Consider the following 19,255-nt stretch of genomic DNA (forward strand, 5'->3'; position numbering starts at 1 on the left):
CTATGTATGTTGTATTTCCTGTTTTATTTTGAAATCACATACCTTATGTGTTCATGGTTGTTTTACTTCCTGCCTATTTTAATGATCTAAGTGCATGGTGTAAAGCACATGGAGCAAGTGCAGTTAGGGTGTGTTCAAATCCACTTTTGCCATTTTAAAATACAGTCGCAGTGCCAGGCACATTGTTCAAATCGATTGTACTTAGTCTCTTAGTGACTCTGGCTTCTTTGTTTACCAATTCAATTCCATTAGATAAAAAAGTCCAAAGTGGAAAGAAATCACAGCCACAGTAACAAACCAAAGACATGGAAAACCTGGATTAAAAAAACTCATTAAGACACTGGATCCAAGGTATGAATCGCTTGGTTGCAGTTTCTTTGCAGAGAAAGTCCTGCCAGAGTTGAATGTTTCAGTGAAATAAAAGGTGGCCCACCAGCTAACAAATGTGACCCACATCTCTACAGATCAGCGACCGATCCACCATAACTGTTGGTGTTTGCAACAAGGTTGTGAGCTGCTTTAGTCATTCAGTTGAGTCTCCGACCAGGTGGGGATCCCTGCAGAAGATGATTGAGCAGGTGCTGGAGCAGGAGCGAGCCATCTGCCCAGGCAAGACCTTGAAGTCCTCAAGTCCTCCAACTCTTCCACTCCAGGATCTTGGCAATTCAGGAGGATTCAGGATGACACTGCTTTGAAGCTCCTTCAAAAAGGCAACAATATCTTCTGCCACAGTCACACTATCACAAAGGGAGAGTCTGTTGGTGCTGACAGTGAATCAGATCCCCTGCAGTGGTGCAAGGACCATGAGAAAATGCTCCCAAACCTGAAAAAATTGGCAAAAGAGCATCTGTGTGTGCCTGCCACAAGTTTCCAAACGGAAAGAATATTTTGTACCAGTGGGAATATAGTTACATGCCACCAGGCATCACTTAAGCCAGAAGTCGTTGATAGGATTGTGTTTTTGGCACAAAACCTCTATACAACTGTTGGCACTGGTTGTCACAAACACACAAAGGCCACCTTCATTCCCTCTCAGCTCTGGACAGAGAGGCCATGGAGCAATACACACAGAGCTCCCTGGCCGACTGAATCATCCACCTGCCCTCGTCCTCAGTTAGATCGGGGTTCTTCTTTATTGACAAGAAGGACATGTCCCTGCACCCCTGTATCAACTACTGAATAACATCATGGTCATCTCCTCTGCATTTAATCGGTTAGAAGGAGCCACAATATTTACTCAACTAAACTTGACCTGGAAGACCACCTTCAACACACCCAACTACAAGTTCCTGGTTTTGCCATTCGGATTCACCAACAACCGCACTGTATTCCAGACCTTTGTTAACAGAGAGTGTGCTCTGCACTCAATCAATTTGTGTTTGTGTATTTGGATGACACCTTCATTTTTTCCAGGACTAAACCGGAGTATGTCCAGCGTGTCCACTGTGTTGTCCGGGAGATTCTGGAGAATAAACCTTTGTTACGACAGTGTGATTCCTGGTTTCTTTGTGGTGGCCAGCAGTGTCCAGTAGGACCCTTCCAAGGTCAGTGCAGTCACTGAGAGCCACAGAATGAGTTGTTATCAACTGGTATTGCTAATAATAACAAGCAAGCAACAACAGTAACAATAACAAGCTTCCGAATTCCGAACACGGTCAACCCCGGTGTGACGTCACTCCACTATCCGACTTCCACGGTAAATGAGACACAGCATATAGTCCAGTCTTTCCCCTTTCAGATGCCAATTTATCTTTGCACTACCAGTTAGTCAGGTTTCCAGTCGTCTTTGTTTCTGGTTGAAAACTCATTGTGTAAGATTTTTTTGCCTGCTCCTTCTTGTGTCTGAACTCTGGCTTTCAAGTAAAGTCTTATTATTGAACTCTCTGGTCTCCTGTGTGTAAGTCTGTTCGATGGTTGAAGAGTTTAAAATTTTTTTTTTAAAAGGCTGGGTTTAACCACCTTGCATCCCTGGGGCCATGTTAACATCTGTTTGAGTCTGTCATGGTAGGCGTCAGATTCAGATAAAAGTTCACCTTTACTTTAAGTTTGCAGACAAAAACAAGCAAAGGGGGAAAGGCCAGGGGAAAAGTGTGGCAGGATTCACAGACGAACAAATCAAACAGTGCAAAAGACCAAGTTCAAACCACAGACTGAACACAGCAGGTAAAGCACAGTAGATAACCTGCCAGGGAATAAATGGATGGTATAAGTACCGAGGAACTAATGAGAGAATAGGTAATGGATAAGTGGGTGTGAGTAATCAGGTGACTTGGCATGGTGGGGTTACTGGAGGGCAGTTGGGAGTGACAGGAGAGGGGTGAGTGTGGACACAAAAACAGACATGAATGATTGAACAGAGCTGTTACGTCTGTCGCTGCAGTTTGATGATTAAATGAAACTCAGCACCTTTTTCAGCTGCACTGTATCAGAAGGTAAAGATACTGAGGGTCAGGGGGCAGAGCCACTTCTACAGCAGCACACAGCCTGCTCTGAGACAACAGTGACTTTTAATTACACAACGTGATGTTTTCAGGTCATAATTTCAACACTCGTGAGCAGCAAAGCAGTGTATGAAACACATCACATGCTCATCTTTCGTGAGTAGCCATCCATCCATTCATCCTGTGTCTGTGGCTTTGCTGTTGCTCAGTGCATGTTGCATGTAGTTTAAAGCTGTATGATTAAATCACTTTGCCACTTCACCAAACATAATGTAAATACAACAGCAGGCAGCTGCCTCTTTTAAAAAAAGCGGTTTCTGGCTACTTCATTGGGTTTTTTTTTACAGAAATCCACAAAGGATCATGTCACGTTTGAAGGAAAAGTGAACCCAAATGCAGACAACACAAAAAAGGTTGATGGGGAAAAGGGTCTTATAATAACATAAAGTGACTTCACAAACTAGAGAAGCACCGCTGAGAAAATCCAACATGTGGGCGAAACATGGGAATAAACACAGAAGCACTGGGAGAAACAAGGAAAACTCAACAGGAACAAAACAGACGAACCGACAAGGACTGAAAGACACAGACTGAAATACACGGGGGAGGCAGGGATGATAGGACACAGGTGAAACACATTAGGATGGGGCAGACAATCACAACAGAGGGAAACTGGATGAAGACAGGAAGTAAAACAACCACAGGTACACCTCTGACTGTGTTTTTCTGTTTGGAGCTGGGCAGGTAGAGGACAGTGGATTTATCTGCTGCAGTAAAGGATGATGAGAATGGAGCTGTGGGCTATAAAAACAAGAGATTGAGCTTGAAGAGGCTAAAAGGCTCTGAAGAGCTGAGCTGAACTTTATTATCTGTCAGTCTGGGTGTTATTCTTACATTTCCAGCTTTATGACTGTTGGTAATAAAACAGACACGTAAGCACAGGACAGAGTCCCGGGAGATCCCCATCTGCTGAAGCTCAATAAAATACAGGAGGGACCACAGAAGCATGACCAATTATCACAATGGACAAACATAAAATTTAACACCCAGGTTGATTAATACGTACCTTCGCCAACACTGGATGTACTTTTACAGTCAGTTTTGGACTGTTTGTGATCTCTGTGTGAGTTGGGACATGGTGTCATTTGCTGGGTAACAGCTGCCTGATGGCGTAACAGACCGGTGCCTGTGCTAATCTACGCTGTAAGCAGGAGGAGCTGCTGCCAGCTTAATCTGCTATTCACTGATGGAGGGGGTCTGCCATGCAGCTAGGCAGAGGCTAAACTGACACTGCAGGCACGCTGAATTACACTGGGCAGAGCTAGTGGCTGATGCTATACTCCAGTCACCTTAAATTAAGCCTCTCCAGATGGTATCTGGGTGCTACTGACCCAGCCATCAACAAGTACTGCTCCAAAAACAGAAAACAGGAAAACTGTGTGTGTGATTACTGCGCTGTTCCCCTGAGCTCACATCCCCTTACAGAGGGATAGCTTGTCACTTTGGTGCATAGGGATAAAGCAAATGACAAGTTACTCCTGTTCGTGATGTTTCATAAGCTAAGCTTTGTCTTGTGCTGATACATAAAAATCCCTTCACTTCTGCTCACATTTGAAACTGACAGCATTTCATTTGATTTGAAATAATGTAGCAGGGTTGATACAATCGTCTAATTGAATCTACACTGTTCTGACATCAGGCAGCAGTCTCTGCCCTGATGTTTGGTAGATACCAAGCCGTGTTATTTTAAGACTCGCACGGGAGGATGTTCAATCACTTCATTTAAGAGCCTCTGAGTGGAATATAGAAATTGTTATGGCTTTATGTGCATTTCAGTGATGCACCAGTGGCCCTTTAACCTCTTCATCGAGCCTAAAAGATTAGGAACCGCTCCATGGCAGAACTCCCAGAACGACTGAGTGGATGACGGTGCAGCGGGGGATCTCTGGAAAACACCCAGAGCTCTGTCGACTCCCCCCTGGTTAAATAAAGACCATAAAAGTACTTAACTCTTCTGTGGCAGTTTTACCTTCTTACAACCAGTAATTCAGGTCGACACTAATAGGTAAAGCTGCAATAGTAGAGTTTTTTGGACACTTGGGGGCAGCAGAACAAACTGAAACAATCAGAAACCTACACCCTCACATTAAATCACATGTAATTGATACCAGGCTCCTAAAATAACCCCAAACTACTCAGACATAGATCAATTTGACCTGTTGTAGACTGAGTCTTAAAACCTGTAAAATAGTCACATGTTATCACTTCCTGTTCCCTGCTCCTAAAGTCTCTGTGTTCTCCTACATCAGATCTGTCAGTAAATCCCTCAGTCCTGATTTCTTGAAGCTTCTCCATCTGTTAAAAAAGGCCGGTTGCTAACAAGAGTCTAAATGAGACGACAGAGGTTGTTGGGGACATTAAACGTCATCAGTCCAACATGAAAACCGATCTCCTCACCAGTCCACCTTTACAGCCTCGTTGTGCTTCTACAAACTGTTACTAACTCTGTCAGAGGAAAGGCTTCTGTAGAAGAGCTCAGAGCTAAATCAAACTACAGGTTGAAGGTTAGTGGTGGTGACGGTGAAGTCATGTGACCGTGGTGTAGTTGGTTTATAGCCTAACATGAGCTTTTTACTGCTGCTGATTGTATTTAGACTTCAGACATCATAAAGTGGTGTCATTAGTGAAGATTATCCTGCTGAACAAAACCTGTCAGGATCAGAAACTGTTGCTGATTTTCTCTAATCATCCAAAACACAACGGAGAAATCCTATTGGCTGTTAGTGGAGGGAGCCAGGGTGACGCTAACTTCCTGGGTGGCCTATGACCTCCCTGCAGCTCTCTATAGCTTGTCCATAATCGTGTATGAGATGTTGAATCACTTGAAGCACTGTCTTTTTAGTAAAACTGGTGTTTCATGTTTTTTTCTTGAAGTGCATTTGTTGAGTCACTGGCATCAAGCATCGCTGTGATTGGCTCGGCTGTTCAGAGCAATGAGACTAGTGTTGTGATCCCTCCACCCTCTGATCCATGTTCTACCCCTGCACCTCCTGCTCGTGTGACTGAAACAGGAATCTGATCCATTGTTCCTAAGAAAAGTAATGATTAAAGCTCTGGGGTTGAATGAAAGAAAGCACCCTGAACTCTGGTTCTGGGTTTTAAACCTTCTGTGTTCTGGGATATCTACCAGCCTGAGACAGATCTACACTCACTGATTCTGCTGCTAAACGCTGGGGGGAGGATATTTAAAAGAAATAGGCTGCATGAAACAGCCCCACCTCTGACTTTGTGACCTGCCGTAAATCCACAACACCACTAAGCCACCACATTTTCTGAAAAGCACACAGTGGCTTTGGTGCAGTTAACAGATCATAACATGAGTCGCTCACAGCCCATACATCAAATGATTTGGCTGACAGGCTTTCTCTCTCGTCCCCTTCTGTGTGGATTAACAACAAGCTTAATGTGTTATTTTACTGAGGATTAAGAGCAATAATACACCCCACACACGAGCCACGGTCGAGCCGCGGTCGTGCTGTGCCTCGGGAACGAGGATGGTTACTAGGTGACTGCTAGCATCGTAATGATGAGAAAAAGTTAGTATGAAAAGTGAATAAACGGCACAAAGGCGAGTTTTCTTCTACACACATCAAGGTTAATTGATTTTGTGATTGTTTTGACGCACTTATTCGTCACTTCTTACACTTTTTTTCAGGAATGTTGATTTTTAATCGATATATTCGCCGCATAACTGGATTCACTAAGACACCGATATGATTTTTCTTAACTACCTCCCTAACAGTTTTGAGTCATTTAGCTTCTATGTGATAGTTTCTGTGATGTGTGAGCCAGCAGTGTCTCATCCTGACTGCAGTTCACCAGCCTGTCATCCGCTCACAACAACCGCCTTATTATTTTATAGATTATTTAATGACCTTAACTGTGTCAGCGTGTTAAAATTATAACTGACTTTGGCCTGGATGCACAGACAGTGGATAACATGTTAAAGAGTGGGGTCGTTAGTTTGGCTGTTACAAACTACATGTGGCTCAGTTTGACAGAAAGTCGTCACAAATAACAGCTTCACTTTCATGTATTTGCATAAAATTCTACTGACAATATTACATACAATTAAGTATTTAACAGTGACTTAATAAATAAATATATATTTAAATACAAGTAAAACTGAAAAGCTTTGGTGGCTCAAAGTGGTAAGACTGAGAAAAATCAACACAGTCAAATAATCAACAGGTGTTTGATTTACTCCACTATAAATAAATAAATGTTTTCTCCTGACAGGCAGAGATTGGAGGGGACAGGACATGTGGAGGTTCGGCCTGTTTTAATACATCCATCCAGTCCTGACTGTAGCATATAGCTGTGGAGAACAGTGGAAAATAGAAAGAGGGCTAAGTAATGATAGGACATACAGCATAACTACAGCACTGCACAGTTTTGTTTTTTGTTTTTAAAGAATGCATGCCGTATAAATCTGCTTCTCAATGAGAGAAAGTAAACGTAATAACTTTATCTGGTGAGTTGTAGTTATCTGTCACATGCAGCATCCATATCTTAAAATTGCCTAAAAGACAATTTAAACTTAATATTTTTGCCTGGTTATGATTTTTTAAAATGCTGATTCCAATGTGACTTTAGGCTCTAAAGCTTCAGACTGAATGTTGACACATTTCCCTCTAACATCACAAATAAATTAACTCTTTACACATGAATTACCCATGATATTGACAACTGCAGGTTTAGGACCACTTTACTTTTCAGAACATTATCTTCACTGTTTGTTGCTGTTGCTGTTTTAAATCCATGGTTTAAAGCCCCGGGCCAGTCCTGTAGAAGTCTATTACACATCATAAAGTCCGCTAGCAGAGCACTCGTGAACGTGCAGCACCAGATCGAGGACGTTTTTCGCTCGTTCTCATTGCCCAAAGGCACGATGGGAGTGACAATACTGCGCAGTCTCTATGGGCCGCATAACGCGGAAGTAACCCGGAAGCCAGAAACTTTTTCGGCATATTCACCAGGCGAGCAACTCTAGTGAACTGAATGGACGCCATTTTAAGATCTGGCATCCAGGTCTTATAATACATCCATGGGGTTGACCCACTCAAGGGACTTAACCCTCTGAAACCCAAGCACTGATGTTATGGATGTAAACATTTTTCTCCCTTTTAAACTGTTTTTAAGCCTCTGACCAAGAAAATCTGAGGTTTTTTTCCCCGTTTTTTGGTTCTTTGGTTCTTAAAATGAACCTTATTAACATGAAACAGTCTGATACAGCACAAGGTGGGGGGTTTTTTGGAGGCAGCCATGTTGTTTGATCTTTGAACGTGGTATATCTTAGAGTATCCATATTTTCCCACCAAAAATGCTGCAATGTTACAGTTTAGAGTCTGGGCTGTTGGTATTTGTAGTTTTTGTCTGCATTTAGTCAGAATTAGGTACAAGTTATCCATGTTAAATAGATGATGTCATTTTGCAACTGTGGGTCCCAGCAGAACCTTTTTGATATGAATCCTCAGTTATGGTAGAGAGCCCCTTCAACCGAGGTTCTCTCTGACACTGAGTTGTGTTCAAATGAAAACAAAAAGTGATTTCAATAGGGGGGCTATGTCTTTAAGGTTTAGACCTGAAGTGGGTCCTGAGGATGGAGCACCGGCCAACATTTTATTCTGAGCAAGATGACTCAACAACCAACAGCCAGATCGTCATGAAATCTTGTGCAGAGATTCATGGTTCCCTAAAAAAGCTGAGTGGACCCCTGTTCTTTCAACTAGCACCGTCACCAGGCCACAACCTGCCCTTGACCAACATCTTGAAAACTAATGCCCTAATTTCCAGAGTATCTCACATTTGGAGGATGAGACATTCTGACCTTTTTCTTTAGCATCACCGTTAGACCACATTTTTCATTTAATGGAAAAAAACAGAGTTCACTCACTATGAATTTCAAGCTCCCTGGAGTTTAATGAGGCATCGTCTCAACCATCAAGTCTTTGTTAGACAAACCTTGACTGTCAACACGTTGGCATTTTGCAATAGGCCTATCTAATGAAGAGACAGCTTGTTTTCTTGTTCGGGGTATATACTGCTTTCATCTGTACCCAGCAGGGATTATGCAGTATATGAACACTGAGCACCTTCCACGATTCACATTTTCCACCTCGGCTCAAGAAATCTAACAATCTATTTGGCAGATAAACCCTTTCACGAACATACAGCACACTGACTGTGTTACATCATCATTTCTTTCATGTTTGCTGTGTTGACTACAACCTCAGTGAGTGTTAAAGGAAAACTAGGGTTTATTTCAACTTGGGTTTTATTTTAGTGGTTCCAGTGGTTTTATTGGGTATGAAAACACAAAGAAACACAAGAAAAAGACGAGTCATCAAATAAACAAACAAGGTTAAAGGTCCATCCAGTCTAAAGGTAGCTGTCCATGTGTTTTTGATTATAAAGCAGGTCTAGGTTCTATATTCATACTGTGAAAGTATCAAAGCCTCAGTCCACAGAGAAATGCACACAGCCTGTATTTAGAAACTGAGCCTTAAAACCAGCTGTCAGGACTTCTGGAACTTTGTGATGTCACATCAAAGCAATCACTGCTCTCAGCCACACTCCGAGCCCCTCCCACCTGGACCCACCATCCAACCTTGCAGGATTTGGTTTCAGTGTTTACCTGAAATCTACAAAATTTTTATTGGATCACTCAGAAAATAGTAAGCCAGTCAGAAGACAAGCTCAGAGCCAAACCCCTTTGCAATGAGTGAATATTAGTGACATTATGAATGCAATCAGTTTCAGTCTGACCTTCAAATAAAGTGGGTCAGATGATCTAGATAAACAGTTTGTTTAAAACCTGTCTGATCTTTGTAAAGCTTGTTTTTCGTTCTTTTCTGCCCCACTGGACTTTTCTCAGTGATGCTGTTGGATTCAAAGGTCTCAGTAGTAACTGAATATAACGTTATCTCACTACTATAACGGGAGAGTTTGTGTGTTTGTGTGTCTGTCCCTGAAACTGCTCTGTCTAGGAAGCAGCTAGGGGCATAACATTTAGATCTATTTACTGATGTTATCAAACAATCTGACTTTGTCATATGAGCTACATTTCAAATAAATCCTACAGATCATGTTATTAAAAGTTTCTATATTTAGATATTTAATTTCCAAAGTTCAGTAACCAGCCCATTATTAGCAATTTAACAGCTAGCTGAGCAGAACAAGAACCACCGTCACCAGCTGCAGTCCAGGACAGTGCAGATACAGTCCTGAACCAACTGAACTTTCAAATTAAAGTACTTACATATAGCACCTCATAAATAAATAATAGCGCTGTCCAAATGAATACTCCATAGGAACTAAGCTAAATGTGTGATTGGTTGTGACAAAAGCGTGAAAAAAGTGTCAAAGTGGTGGAAAGACTTGAATCACAACTTCCTTTCACAATAAAATCAGAGCAGAAACAGGATGCAGATCCAGACTGTGGATTGCGATTCTAACAAAAAGGTATAAGGGATGATGTCATATGATGTTATGATCAGATTCTAATTGAGGTAAAGGTTTGTTGGTCATGAAGTAAAACACAAGATGTAAAAAATCTTCAATTTTTAATGGCTTGTTTGTTTGTTTAGGTTACCATCTGGACTCACCAACATCCAGTCTGTAATTTGGAGAGCAGCAGCTCTGTGGGCTGAGTCTGTTATTGACTTGCCTGATTGGAGGGGGGGGGGGCATTTTCAATTCTCAGCCTCTTTGACTATGATGCAGCTTATCCAGTCACTTACTTCTCTGTTTTGCTGGATGTTAAAGTGCTGTTAAATATAGAGAAGGCTGAGGCTTTAAACACATCTGGAGGGAGCAGCTCTGTGCAGGGAAACAGGGGGAGTAAGAGACTCTTTATACTAATGTGACTAGAGCCATGTATCCTCTGCTGGGCTATTTTTAGTCCCATTTCCACTGTGACCTCCTGCTAAACGCTCTGCCTTCCTCCAAAGTGACAATCACTGTGACGGGGGAGAAGCCACTAACTCATTTAATTATGGTTTCATCCTCTTCCCTAACAAAGTAAAACTTCAGAGGACGAGTCAAAAGACGATTTATTCTTTTTCCATTGTGTTACACAGCAGAGATGTGGGTGTATCTTAGTTTCCAAATGCCTTTATAAAAGCTCAGTTGAGTTTTGAGCAGATCCAACAAGTTTCATTTGATTGCTCAAAAGGGACAAAAGAGGCGAACACTTCCAAGCACATCAACAAAGACCTGGCCTTGAGCTCCTTTCTGAGGCAGTCCAGTGATAAAACACTGCTATCTCTAGATTTAACCTGGGCCTGAAAAAGAAACTATGTTTGAACACAAGTATATAAAACATCCAGTCAAGAGCAGGCTTAGATCATTCACTGAACAGCACCAGTGGGACATCTGAAAAGCTTTATAAGTTGGGGGACAACTTCTTAATGCAGGAGCATCTGCCACACTGAGAAACTCATCTTAAAAACCTGGGACAGGAGATTAGTGACATTGTCAGGCTGAACAAAAGCCTCAGATGGAGCTGTTCCTGTGATGCAGCGCAACAAAAAACAAGTCTGCATGCCACAGCGCCGACCTGCTGATGGAGCAGGATTAATGTGGAAAGATATTTCAAAACAGTTAAACATCAAAGAGCACAACATGTCTGGGGCTTTGGACACCGAAGACCAATCAATTATGAGACAGGAGGCCAGACGCAGGTGCTGACATGCAACTGCTTTTTCAAGGCTGAAGGGAGGATGAATTCTCCCCCTGTCCCCCCATCCCTGTCCTCATGCAGGCCACTTCTGGCTCCTGGCATCACATCCAACACAAGGTTAAAAGTTCACCGACTTTACACGTGAAGGTCAGTTTACTCAGCCTGTACACAGTCTGAGACACTTCAGATGCTTAGATTCTTATCCGTCATGCAACACCATCACGAGGCATCTGATTGGTTCCGGATTCATCCTGCAGCAGGACAATGAGTCCAAACACACAACCAGGGTCATAAAACAGGACCATAAACCATCTGTGAATATTTTACTGAGACATTCAGTATCAGCAAATTTGAGCCTTTCAAAACAGACAAATTAAAACCATTTCCTCATCTTATTAACAGAATGTGATCCAGTAGCTTCTACATTTACTACAACACGAATTTGCTGTTGCAGTTTATTTAAAAGTGTCTCTGGGAGAACCGGTGCTGGTTTACAGTGTGGTCACGTGACTTGATTTTGTCATTTTTGTTGTTGCTTTTGTTGTGTTTATGATTTTTTACAGTTTAAGAAAATGTCAGTGCTCCATGGTGCAGCTCAAATAAATCTTCTCAGCCAATATATCTGCAGGTTAGTATTGGCTACTATAATAAAATGAGTGGAGCGGTCATGGAAATGTCCTCCACTGTGAAAACAACACTGCGTTTTGCAAAATTAATTTTACAATAAATTTAAAATGAGATCAGTTTATATGACTTAGTCTCTGTTACATGGATTATATACTTATATAGACTTATATACATATTTGTTTCTATGTAAATAATGCAAAAGAAAAAGAAAAGAAAAAAAGATACAGCGTCATGTGAAACGCTCACCAGAGGCTGTTTCATGCTGTTTCAAACTGATGTTTGATTGAACAGATCTCCAGCTTCTGGGCTGAAGATGTGTGTACAGCAGCCACGTTTAGAAACTGTAGCTTCTTTGTAGCAACATCCATGTTTGAAGCATTATCCACTGTCATGGCAGAACAAGGAGTTTGAATCTGTCTTTTTGTTTCTGTCTGTGAACTCACACATTAACACAATTGACAGCAAAGCTTAACAAAATCAAGTCAAATCAATTTTATTTATACCCCTAAAAAACTGGTGTCACTGGAAACATAGAAATCAATAGTGATAACTTATTTTCAAGGTTGTTGTCAGTGGAGTTGACTGAGCAGATGAGCTGTGGTTAAAGCTCCAGAGAAAGCTGGTAAATGGGTCTGTGTGTTTGTGATCAATAATAAATGCCTGTATGTTTACAAGAGGAAAATGATGTGACCTACCTCCAAACGCCGGCCTCATGGTGAAGTCATGATCATCTACTTTGAGCAGATGCTCTGTCTTCATTTTGCGAGACTTGGTCACATCTGGAGGCTTCTTTGTCAGGGAGCTGGAGGAAGAGGACACTCTCCGTCAGAGGATGAGCCACTTTACAGGTTTTAAAGAGATAAAAGGCAACAGAGCAACACTGGAGAATACTGATTCAATCTGCAGACACAACTGAGAACAAGAACTGCATCAATCGATCATTTATATGCAGGCTTTCTTTTTCTCTCACCTTCACTGCGCAAGTGCATTAGAGATCAAAGAATCAGTCTCTTTCATTCAGAGTTTCAGAGGACCACACGTGAAGGGTCAGAGACCGGCCGTCACATCACGGAAGAGAAGATGGAAATGTGTTTTAGAAAGGTGGAGATCAACCCTGTGTTCAAGCAACTCTGAAACTATCCCCGTGTGTGTGTGTGTGTGTGTGTGTGTGTGTGTGCATGTGAGACAGTGATGGTGGTGAGGCTGTTTAAACCACATGCTGAGTTAAATCACCTCTGAGGTGGCAGAACTACACTAGACAGATCTGTTTTCTGATTGAACTCATGAGCCCTTTATCATCATGTTGTCATCCAGACAAACGACAGAAAACTGCTCCATAATGACACATGTGAATGTTTCTCATCGGGAGCACAACACTTTTTGTCAATGCACTGCATCGCTGCAGTGGCCCTGAGAGCTCAACATTGTTTGAAAACATACAAACAGACGAAGCACATGAAAATACAGGAACATGCTGCAAGTAGCACAGACAATGACAGCAGTGTTTCCAGGGGACACAAAAAAGTGAGGGACGCACTTCTTGTGGAATTTCTTTTACCTTCATAATTCACAGATCACTGAACAACAAGTGCATCTCAGTCAGGTTCATCACTTTTTTTGTGTCCCCTGTCACCTGTGCTGCTTGCAGAGCGTTTGTGTAGTTGGTTGTGTTGTGACTGTTTGCAGCTCATGTGTCAAATTGATGAGATGTTTTCTGAATTTGATTGTGTTGTCTTAAGTTGCAATGAGTTTCAGGGCCACCGTACATACTCAATATAAACCTTACAAAACATATTAATGACAGCCTTCATCTGCTCTGACAGCGCTGTGGTTATAGTTTGGTTCAGACATGAATCAGCATCAGTGGTTTTAGGTTCATGCCTGTGTTGCACAAATTCTGTCTGCACGTACATCTAACTAATCTGCAAACAGCACATAGATTGGGAGGGATCATAATTATCTTTTCTATCAACATGATTGAATATTGAAATGTTGTTAATTAATTTATCTGGAAAAGAAATAATACTGAAGGAATCATTAGCTGTGTTTCCATTAATCTGCTTAATGCACAATTTGCAACTGCAAACAAAAAAAAAAAGAGAAATGGAAATACAGGAACTCTCCAGTGTCGTTTTTGATTAAATACTATGAAGGCTACTGCTGTGGATACAATTGTCCCAACACTGAGCAGATGCTGAAAATCTGACATCACATTTAATTGGAATGAGATCACGAGAGGAGAACCCAGCTTAATTCACAGGACATCACTCAGTGGAAACACAAACCATTCACAACTGTGTTTGTCGACTTTCCTTATATATATATATATATATATATATATATATATATATATATATATATATATATATATATTGTTATTATTTTGTGCAAAATGATTTTATCTATTTTGTGCAAAACTGCAACAGAACCGCAAATACTGAAAGGTTTTGGTTTGCACCAAATATCAAATGATGTATTATAATATGTGCTGATAGTGTCTACCTGTCTGTAGTGACTGGAGCACCTGGTTAACTAAGACTCAGACAAAACCAGGCTCTTTTCAGCCTCAGCAAAAGTCCTTCACCCCCCACCCTCCCTCTGCAGACTGTGTGTCCCCACAGCAACATCTCACTGTGTCCTCCTCCGCTCATGACAAACTGGAGTCTAAACTCACACAACCACTGGAGGTTTGGTGTCACTCACTTCCAGCGGTGTTAACACAGCTCATACCACACATGATTAAAAAAAACACACAAACTGCTTGGTGGAGGAGGTCTGGGCTAGAAGTCTCCAGAAACCCTCATCATCCACCCTGGCCTCCACCCTACAGAGTGCTGAGGCTCCACATCAGCATCATGTCACCTCCACCTTTCTCCTGGCAGACACCAGTCATAATTCACACAGCCACTAGAGGTCTTTGTCTGGTTGTTTCAGGCAGATGCTGCAGTTGTTCTGTTGAAGAGTCCTGAACCCACACCTCCAACTGAGGAGCAGGTCTCACAGGCAGATCCTCCACCATCAGTATATGGATGTGTGTGTGTGTGTGTGTGTGTGTGTGTGAATGTGTGCACAGATGTAACTGCAGTAAATTTAAACACTGCTTTTTTTTTTGCTTCATTTTAACCTGTCGTATGATTTTTTTGATTCTCACCCAATCAGTGCATTAATCATCTTGTTGTTTAGTGTTGACATGTGTTAACAAACTGTTGCATGTCTTTGAACAGGACACTCTTCTGCGATAAAGCAGACCACACCTCAGGTTCACACTTGAACTGTGGCTTCTCGCTGAGCCACAGCATCATTCAGGATTTCATCCAGCGAAAATTCTAAGTGGTCAAAAAAGTTATATATGAAATTTACTCCATTTTAATAAAACATACATTTCACTCAACAAATGCTCCCTGATGCATCTTTAACCACTGCCAGATAGAGAAACTGTGATTTGGCTCATAGTGAATGTTCTTCTTCAGTGGTTGTTTTGTTCTGGAAATTTTTAATCATTTAAAATAACATGACAACGATCCACCAGCTCCTCTAGTCTCCAGCATCTTGATCCCATCCCTGCTCAGACCCTGTCACGGTGTCATCACCCAGCACTCACCCACTGTCTGATGTATCTGATAAATACTGTGATAATGACATTTGAAATGTTATTTATCTGCCATCTGTTATCACCCAGTGTTTATTTTGCCCTGCGTGCTGCACTTACGTGCCATGCTTCTGGGTCTCCAAGGTACCGGTCCATCTCCGCACCCGGTGGCCGTGCTTACGGCATTCACCGGTAACGAGCAGACACAGAAGTAAAATCAGAGGTTTGGTCAAATAAGGCATCGTGACGGCGCAAATCCACAGGTGAGTCCCTTGAAAGCCCCCTTCCGTCGGTTCATTCCAGCAGGGGTCAGCCGGCAGCGCATGGTTCTCAGCAGAGGAGGGACGCGTCCTTGGTCATGGCATCAGACTCTGCCACGGCTGCGGGAGAGAACGTGTGTGTGTGTGTGTGTGTGTGCGATCCTATACACTGTCTGCACCTATCCCCTCACTCACACACACACACACACACACACACGCACTGAGAGATAGATAGATAGAGAGAGAGAGAGAGAGAGAGAGAGAGAGAGAGAGAGAGAGAGAGAGAGAGAGAGAGAGAAAACTGAACATCTGTACTCTACAAGCTCCAAGGGAAAATACACTCACTCACACACACACTCACTCACTTACACACACACACACACACACACACACACACACACACACACACACAGGGATTATTATTTGCAGCCTGACATGGCACAACAAGCGAGGCAGATTATTCCTCCCTCTTGTAAATAAAACCTCCATCACAGGAATCACGTTTCACTCCACTCAGGGACGTGGTGGAGCAGTTTAAACGCAACCCCCATTTCACTTAGCGCAGGAGAAGAGGAGGCATTTGGCGGCAGCTGCTGGTTTGATTCCCAGTTCCACTTTAGAGATGTCAGAGTGTCCTTGAGCAACACACTGAAGCCCAGTTTATAGGGCTGGTATGGCATCTGCACCTCTGTGCCTATATAGATGCAAAGCACTAAGCACTTAATTCTCTCATGATGAAGACAGTGTGCATTATACAAAAAACAGTCAATAAAATATCATCACTCTATTAACCAAAACTAATTGTTTAGGATGTAAAAGATGTCAATGTTCTGTATTTTTTACATTGCCAGCAAACGCAATGTGTTGGTCTGTAAAACTTTTTAACCTCCCCTCCGCTCCTTCCCCTCCTGACTACACTAACCAATTTTTGTTTCAGCTCTTTTCTTGGATGGTAGTGACCTTCCTAATCTTTGAATAGCATCAAAATCTGAAGAAATGGTTTTGAAGTAATCTGATGTAATATTTTGACAGTGGGAAATATGCATCTGTGAGTATTTATACATATACAAACTTTTTTTTTTACTGTTAATATTAAAGTTTCTTCACTAGTGTAGGCTACTTATCTGTGCTGGCATTAATTATTCACTTGCTTTTGTATGTAACAGGATTTTAATGTCAGTAATTTAAATTTCAGATAATAAAGTTGAAATAATGTTTTTGTTAAAATCTCTTTGTACTCGACCCATTAATATGAAAATGGCAAATAATCAAACTGTTCAAAAATAAATGCATTATTTTACATTTATGTTACAGTTAAAGTCAGAGTAACATGAAAATTTGAAAATAAACTTAATCTTATACATAAATACCAAGTTTGTATAGATCAGAATGACTCGTGAAGCAAGCTGGTCCCAAGGGGCTTCTTTCCCCAGTACGGGGTCATCGTCCCCCATTTTACCCAAATTCCTACCTGCAATTATAAATATTATAATACATTTTGCATATTCACACCTGGAAGAACCTTTATATATGATTTCAGACACCCCAAATGTGGACCATACCATTTTTTAACCTTGACATTAGCTGAGCATCTCATCTGTTTGCCTCATTTCATCAGTGGGTCTGTCCTCAAGCCTCTGCTCCTGCTTCACACAGACACTGTAGGTAAATGTGAGTAGCACTAACTATCTAGCATATTTACTTACTTATTAACACTTTACCTTCCTATCTTGAGAGTTTCTGAATTAGATTGTGTCAAGTATAAAGCAAGTATATGAGCACTAATGTTAGGTAGTTTCTAAATTTTGCCTTTAGTTAAAGTTTAGCTAACTAATGTTAGCTAGTTTCCACCTTTAGTCTTATGTCATGGTTTAGCAATGAATGTTAGCTTGCTAATAGCACACCCTTTCATTTCCAGTGTTAGCTTGTTATTTCATTACAAATATAAAATATCATATGATATAACAGCAAACACTGGTGCTCAGTCATGAGCAGTGAGACAGTTGAGGATTAGTTGTTGTACTGATACATGTTGACATCAATATACAGTTTATTATTTCATGTTAACAGTCTTTTATGTGTCTGTGGTGGTTTAGTTAGTCTTTGACCTTTTTGATATCAGATTCTATAACAGACACCTCCTTTGTTTTCACTCAGGAATTCAGGAGTTTTACCTGTTGGCTCATTGAACAATATGTGTGCTAAAAGCTAAGTAAATGTATTAGCAGTGGTGGAAAGTAATTAAGTACATTTAGTCTAAGTACTGTTCAATTTTAAGATGTTAGTACTATACTTAAGTATTTCCATTTTATTCTACTTTATAATGACATTCCTACATTTAGGGGTGGACGTATAATGGCTGACCATTGAATAATTCAGACTCTGGTATCTGGACTGATTCAGGCATATTGCCAAATGTAAAACTGATCCTTTCTTTATTCTGTTTAGTTCACCTCAGTGGTGTTGCAGCCCTGCTCTCCTTATGACAACCTACAGTGCAGCATTTGCATATCAGAATGAAAACTGGAGTGTGTGAATGCGAATGACTTTATTCCTGGGTTGGCAAAATACACCAAAGCTCTGATGCAAATTATCTTCAGCAAAGAGCAGCATAGAAAGCATTCAGGAAGCAGTTTGTTGTTTTGGGCTTACCATTGCTCACTATTTACAATGACAAACACTCCAGCCAGTTAATCACAGTAACTTTATAACAGGATGAAATTAAACTTAACTACGTCTGTACTCATCAAAGATAATTTGTGAACAATGTGTCGACAGAGTACTTCCTTAGTTCCAGCAAATCCAACAGAGTGCGATGTCTTCTCTCCAGCTGACAACATCTTAAGAGTTTTAGGAATCACAATTTAAATCTCTTATTTACATTTACAATTGGTGTGGTTCCAAACTATGGTCAGGCACTTCCTGTCCTGTAAATAAGGTCCCACAATTCACTCTGTATGTCAGAAACCGACGATAAAATTGTGTTGAGACATGTATTGCCAAAAGTATTCGCTCACCTGCCTTGACTTGCATATGAACTTAAGTGGCATCCCATTCTTAATCCATAGGGTTTTATATGAGGTTGGTCCACTCTCTCTTCCGGCTCCCAACGAAGGCGGACGCATCTTCCCCCTCTCTCCTCTCCCTTTTTTTCCCTGCTTTGCATCTCACGTCTCGTCCTGTCTTGTCTAAACCTTGGAAGCCTCTCTCCGCACTGCTCTCTAAATCTAAAATCATGGAATTGGTCAACTGGTCTCTCAACGCAATTGACAGGATCTTCTCGACGAGAAGCCCGGGTTCAGGGGAACCTGTCTGCCCTGGCGGAACGTACCCCGCTGGCTACATGAGGGACTCCTGGGAGCAGTGGAGGGTCGTGTGCCTGGCGAGTCTTTCCGTTGAGGACATCGAAGATCTCTATATATTCGGAACTGTGATATCAGGCTTTCTGCTGATTGGATTAGGCATTGCCCTGGTGTATCGGAAAATTCGGAAGACGGTGACAGCAGTCCAAATCCCCACGCTGCCCGACATAATTGATGGAGTGAGTAAAGCTGTAAGCACTCAGACTGTGATTGTGAACCGCAACTTGGGAACC

General features: G+C 41.6%; 1 protein-coding gene across 2 annotated transcripts in view; it reads right to left on the minus strand.

The window, feature by feature from the left end:
• The window catches only part of gabrr2a (gamma-aminobutyric acid type A receptor subunit rho2a), a 53,576-nt gene extending 37,683 nt beyond the window's left edge, over nucleotides 1–15,893 (minus strand). For both annotated transcript variants that reach the window (XM_071471447.1, XM_071471446.1), the window contains exons 1-2: nucleotides 15,521–15,893; nucleotides 12,507–12,613 (exon numbers count right to left, since the gene is read on the minus strand). In XM_071471447.1, the coding sequence (XP_071327548.1) occupies nucleotides 12,507–12,613; nucleotides 15,521–15,642 (229 nt within the window). In that variant the 5' untranslated portion in view covers nucleotides 15,643–15,893. The remainder of the gene's footprint in view (nucleotides 1–12,506; nucleotides 12,614–15,520) is intronic.
• Nucleotides 15,894–19,255: the final 3,362 nt, after the last annotated feature.

Source organism: Trachinotus anak, unplaced genomic scaffold (assembly GCF_046630095.1).
Source record: "Trachinotus anak isolate AG129_WGS33_773 ecotype Australia unplaced genomic scaffold, CSIRO_AGI_Tana_v1 ptg000033l, whole genome shotgun sequence".
NCBI lineage: Eukaryota > Metazoa > Chordata > Actinopteri > Carangiformes > Carangidae > Trachinotus > Trachinotus anak.